At 37.0% G+C, this 6,323-nt stretch overlaps 1 protein-coding gene across 5 annotated transcripts in view; it reads left to right on the top strand.

Moving 5' to 3' along the window:
* LOC101622840 (chromosome unknown open reading frame, human C2orf42) overlaps nucleotides 1-6,323 on the top strand; it is a 27,177-nt gene that overhangs the window by 8,228 nt on the left and 12,626 nt on the right. For 4 of the 5 annotated variants that reach the window (XM_004691489.2, XM_012731437.1, XM_012731435.1 and 1 more), the window contains exons 5-7: nucleotides 201-305; nucleotides 1,799-1,903; nucleotides 5,933-6,040. In XM_004691489.2, the coding sequence (XP_004691546.1) occupies nucleotides 201-305; nucleotides 1,799-1,903; nucleotides 5,933-6,040 (318 nt within the window). The remainder of the gene's footprint in view (nucleotides 1-200; nucleotides 306-1,798; nucleotides 1,904-5,932; nucleotides 6,041-6,323) is intronic. The other variant, XM_012731438.1, reaches the window with a different exon arrangement.

The following is a 6,323-nucleotide window of genomic DNA, read 5'->3' as shown; positions in this document are numbered from 1 at the left end:
TATATATATATATATAGGAACATAAAATGGCACAGACTTTTAACATTAGACTTACTGTATATCACATTAGCCTTTCTTCTAGACACTAAAGCTAACTTAGAATTTACCAAAGGGTTTTTTTTACATGTTTTAGAAGTGAATTTCAAATCAATTTATATATGCAGACATGGTATTAAAGACAGCAATGATTTGTGCTCTAGGTGCACAGATGAACAGTTCACTATTGCCTCAAGATGCAGTAAGCAGTAATCTAAGGAAAAGTGGCCTAAAAAAGCCAGTGGTCGCTTCTTCAATAAAAAGGCAGGGTAAGTTTCCCCTTCTTCACAGTAGGCTAAAAAGATGACAAATCATCCTAAAGAAGCCAAAAGCAATATAATCGAAAGAAATGTTGCATGTTGCCAAACACTAGTAATCACTGACGCTGAGGTCTGTCCTGCCCCACTCCTCTCAAATCATATTCAGAACTAAATTACAGATTTTAAATAATATGCAACAAACAACACTGACATATTATTACAGCAGTTATTTTATAGGATACTTTCCACTTGTTGTTTAGCACCCATATAACATTAGTGTAGAGAATCAGAGTTAAAAAATAGTTTTTGAGGCCCTCCCTGGTGGCGCAGCAGGTTAAAGCACTGCACTAAGAAGCTTAAGCCAACTCCTCATGAGTTCGATCCCCGCCTGCCCCGGAGGAGATCCACATGGCGCGGCAGACCTCTCCTGACCCGCCCACTGCTCCCCTCAGCAGTGTACTTCGTCGATCTGCCTGTTCTGCTCCCCACTCTGTTGCTGGTGAATCCTCTCACCCTCCGCATCTCTGGCCTGTACCCCAGTTCTGTATGGATAAATAAATAAATCTTAAAAAAAAATAGTTTTTGAAATTATACAGTGATAAATATTTGTTAAGAAAGACAAATCTAGTCTGTTCTCCAAAGTTAGTGATGTTTGAAAACATATCTGAAAGTGATAGCATGTCTATAGTTCTGAATTTATGAGACAGAATAATGTAACTTTAATACTGTGTGTGCTCACCTTTCTATATAGAACAATTAAACTTTATATCTGGAGGTCACTATGTTCTTAAATATCATATAAATATGGGTGGGTGATTGAAAACCAGACATCTTATTCCTGCCCTCATACTCTAGTTTTGAAGTTAGGATCAATCAGTACATACATAGTAAATAACACAAGGTCATATATCAATTAATTTAAAACTTACTCATTTTAGTAATAAATGTTTTGAGGATATCAGGAAGCAAGTAGATCAACAGTATCAGATTTTTAACAAATTTTCATCATTCCTTATGGCACAATGACAAAATAACTTAGTTCAAATTATTGCTATATGTATTTACCTATGAGGATTTTAATTTCTGATGAATAATAGTAATGGCATCATTATCTCCCTATAAAAGAGGATGTATACATCTATGAACACATTTTAGGAGAAGAAATAGAATGGAATAGTAGGCATTCTTTGGGAATAGGAATAGGACCGATTTCTGGATCTCTAAAACAGTCATTGTAACACCATTCTTTAACTGGCAATTCAGTGTTGAAGGCCTACATACTTTCTGTGGTTAATAATCTTCAGCTTTTGTCTCTCATAGTTTTTCTTTTTTTTAATGTTTTTTTTTTTAATCTAGAATCTTCCATTTCATTTAATGTATCTAATTTCTTCAAATTTCAGATTTTTGTTCTTTTTTTTTTTTAGTATAAATTATTAGCTTTTCAAACTTTAGTCACCTATTTATTCTGTAATAGTTAGAGAGTTTTTATTTTTCTTTTCCAGCCTGTGGTCAGCTATTAGATGAGGCACAAGTGACCTTATCCTTCCAAGACTGGCTCGCCAGTGTCACTGAACGTATACATCAAACCATGCACTATCAGTTTGATGGTAAGTATTGTCACCCACCTGAGCTGTTGCTGGAAGTAAGGGAAATTAAAGTAACTGTATTTTAGTTCTACTTTGTTTTGATAGAAAAAGAAATTGGACTTCAATCCAAAGTGCATTGAGACATAAAAAAGTAAAAAATCTAAATGAAACGAAGGAAAAATTAAAATGCAGGACCAGCAAAATGAATTTATAGATGGAGGAGAAAAGCACAGCCAATTATAAATAAAGGTATATAGCCTTGATCTTGGCAGGGGTTGGGGGGGAGATGTTCCTGTGTCTGTACACACAGATGTGTATGCAAGCATGTATGTTTGGTGACAGAGATACTAAAACTTTAGTATATCACTGTAACCCCAAAACTTAAAATTAAAGAGGAGGTAATAATTTAGAGAAAAATCTGAACATGTGAGACTAAGTTATATAAAATACGCACATTCTAAGGAAGATTGGAAAACACAAGGTGGATTTGGGTTGTCATAGCTTCATAGTACTTCAGCAGTCAGAGCAGACCAGCCAGTTCATGGTCACCCCTGATGAATGGTTTCCCAGGCATTTTCCAAAATGTAGTACTCACTGCTTTTTTGTTGTTGTTGTTTAACTTTTAATTTTATTTTTTTAATTAAGTTTTTATTTATTTATTTTTGAGTTTTATTTATTTGTGCATACAGAACTGGGGTATAGGCCAGAGGCTCAGGGGCGGTGAGAGGCTTCTCCGGGGGAGGCGGGAATCGAACTCATGCGGAAGCAGCTTTAGATTCTCAGTGCTGTGCATTAACCCGCTGCGCCACCAGGGAGGGCCAAGTTTTTTATTTTTTTACATCATTCTTCATTTTGTGCATTTTTCCATCTCAGATATAATCCCCATGGGCCTCCTATCACCAATTCACCCAGGTGCCATCACCACAGTCCAGTTCTGATCCCCACCCCAGTTCCTATCCCATTCCTCCTCCCTCCCCCATAAAATGTGTCTAGTTTATAGTTGTTCATTGTCTTCATTTTTACTCTATTACATTTGTTAATCTCTTTTTTTTTTCCCTTTCCTGATCCCTTATGCTTCTGCTATGAATGAAACCATATGGTGTTTTTTCTTTTACTTTCTGGGTTATTTCACTAAGTATGATCCCTTCCAGGTCCATCCATGTTGCTGCAAAAGACACGAGTTTATCTTTTTTGATTGCTAGGAAATATTCCATTGTATATATGTACCACATCTTTTTAATTCAGTCATCTATTTTTGGGCATTTGGGTTGATTCCATGTTTTCCCTATTGTAAATAGAAGCAGCAATAAACATGGAGGTGCAGGTGTCCTTTTGAATCAGTGTTTTTGTGTCCTTTGGGTATATATCTACGAGTGGGATTGCTGGGTCATATGGAAGCTCCATGTTTAGCAGTTTGAGGAACCTCTAAACAGTTTGCCATAGTAGTTGTATTAGTTTGCATTCCCACCAGCAGTATAGGAGAGTTTCTTTTTTTCTACATCCTCACCAACATCTGTTGTTGCTAGTTGTTTTAATATGTGCCATTCTCACTGGGGTGAGGTGGTATCTCATTGTGGTTTTAATCTGCATTTCCCTTATTATAAGTGATATTGAACATCTGGCCATCTGCATTTCTTCTTTGGAGAAGTGTCTTTGAAGCTCTTCTGCCCATTTTTTGGATTGGGTTGTTCACTTTATTTTTGTTGAGTTTCATCAGCTCTTTGTGTACATTTGTGACCAGTCCTTTGTCATTAGTATTATGTGCAAAAATTTTCTCCTAGTCGGTGGAGTGTCTCTTTGTTTTGTGTAGTGTCTCTCTTGCTGTTCAGAAACTTTTTAATTTGATGCAGTCCCAGCTATTTATTCTTACTCACTGTATTTTGAGGCAACTCATAACTGTTAGTGATAGCTGAAGAAGGTCTTCCTCATGCTAAGTGGAAATATTAACTTATATCTTCTATGGATATAATTTCTACACTCTATCTGCATGGAACAGTTCTGTTCCTGTTTCCAAATAATAAAACCTGCTACTATACACATATACCTGTTACCCTGCATGATAATGTTCTCTTTTATTGAGTCTTTTGCCAAATAATACATTATTGATCTGCAAATACCCCTTATGGCATGCTTACAGAGCTCGTATAATTTTGATGTTTTTTGCTCAATATGTTGCAATTTATTTTTAAAGATTTATTTATTTATTCATACAAGAATTGGGTATAGACCAGAGCTGTGGGGGGTTTAGAGGATTCACCAGAGACACAGTGGGGAGTAGAATAGGCAGATCTGCTGAAATACATTGCTGAGGGGAGCAGCGGGCAAGACAGAAGAGGTCTACTCCACATACCTGGGAGAATCCAGACTTTGGGTTTGTTTCCTTAAAGATCAAAATCCTATTTTAACTGGAAAATTTTTATGTATTATTTGAAATAATATGCCTAATACCCTACTAACCTGCCTCCCCAAACAGAAAATGAAACTTTTACAGTAGTCCTTCCATTCTCCTAATACCCCCTGCACTTGCTCCATTACTACCAGTTTTGTTAAAAATGTACATCAGCTCTTTCCTAGAATTTGAGTCTTATCTTTCATGAGGGCTTTTCTAGATTAACCTGTTCATGAGGGCTTTTCTAGATTAACCTGTAAGCCTACCTCTAATACATCAATTGAATTCTGGTGAGTTAATCACTTCTTTTAGAACTAAAGAAAAAGTAATCAAATAAATTTAATAGCCCATTATCTAGTTTCAGGATGGAAGATTTTTAAAAACCTTGAGGTGGTAACCTCTCTAAACTGCCCGGATATTAATATTTTAGTGGCTCTCAAGTAGTGGCAGTTTTGGCATTGACATTTTGAATTAAATAAAGGAGGCAAAGTCAATTTAAGGTATTCTAGTCTTTATATGGAATTCTAGAAAACGTTTCATTTAATTTTTCTTGGCACGCTCTTTGTTTCTAAAAAGCATCTGAACTTTAAGAGTCTTTAAGAGATAGTAAAGGTTTTGCCCAGGCCAGTAGAAATTACAGGTTTTATACCTGTGATTCTGGATGTTGATGTTTTCTCTCTGCTAGGGCTAGTTAGCACCTTGGGCAGAATTTCTTTTCCCTACCCGCTTTGGCAGAATTTTTAAGGAAGACTAGACTTCCTTGACCCCTTTCATGAACACCCTTTCTGTTCAGTTTTTGTTTCACTAGTGTCTTGCAAGTTTCTTTAGAGGTTTGATAAATATTTTCAAGTGTTTTACTTACCTTTTTTTTACTTTAAGGTGTATTTATTTATGCATACAAGAACTAGGGTACAGGCCAGAGGTGTGGGGTGAGGTGAGAGGATTCACCAGAGACAGAGTGGGGGGCAGAACAGACTGAGTGACCTAAATACACTGCTGAGGGGAGCAGCAGGCAGGCAGGAGTGGTCTGCTGTGCCATGTGGGTCAGCTCACTGGTCTGGAATCTAACTTATCCTGCAATGGCTGTGGATAGCTTCATAGTGCTGCATTTTAACCCCGTGTGCCACCAGGAAGACCCAATTTTACCTATCTTGAGATTACATTCACAGTATATTCAGAGAAAAAAATAAGGCTGATGCTTATTGGATAAATAGTGTCTTGACTTTGTAGTTTCTGCCTTGTAGGCTCCTGGCCTTGTGAGTGTCTGCATTTAGTTTGCTTAAATATGGGTTTAAATTGCAGTTGCTTAGAGATAGAAGTCAAGTTGACCTTCTCAAATCAGCTCATTATTCTCATTTCATCTTAGTTCATAGGGAAATGTCTGTGATAGGGTAATGTTTACAGAATCAGGGATTTAAAAGGTTATCCTTGGTGGGTGACAAAGGTCTGGTGTATTTTTAATGTTGCAAGAGATCACATGTAGGGCTGGTGACAGTGCTTGACTCATAAAGATCCATCAAAGCCTTCTTTTAGCCTCTGTATTAAAAAAAACTCAGTGGTATTTTTAGTAGTTACTGTTCTCAGTCCCATGTCTTCCACCTCTCCCTACAAATCAGAGAGCACAGAGTTTCTTTAAATGAGTTTTTTCTTATTTCCTGTAGGCAAACCAGAGCCACTGGTGTTTCACATTCCACAGTCCTTTTTTGATGCCCTGCAACAGAGAATATCTATAGGAAGTGCAAAAAAACGGCTCCCCAATTCTACCACAGGTATGGGACTTTTTTTTCTCAGCAATAGCTGTCTTAACCTTAGAGAAATATGTTTGGAAAACTTATCTAGAACTTTCACGATTAGAACTTCAAGTTACATCTCATAGCATGAAACCTCAGCCAATGAGCTCTTGGGAAAATGATCACATTCTACAAAAACCCCATACTTATTCCATTCAGAGTTTATGGAAAGATTCAGAAAGTTCAAACATGTTAAAAAGCAGGAATAGGCCCTCCCTGGTGGCTCAGCGGGTTAAAGCACAGCACTGAGAATCTAAAGCCT

Source organism: Condylura cristata, unplaced genomic scaffold (assembly GCF_000260355.1).
Source record: "Condylura cristata isolate star-nosed mole 26May11 unplaced genomic scaffold, ConCri1.0 scaffold00031, whole genome shotgun sequence".
Lineage (NCBI taxonomy): Eukaryota > Metazoa > Chordata > Mammalia > Eulipotyphla > Talpidae > Condylura > Condylura cristata.
This window is presented reverse-complemented; position numbering and strand designations above follow the sequence as displayed.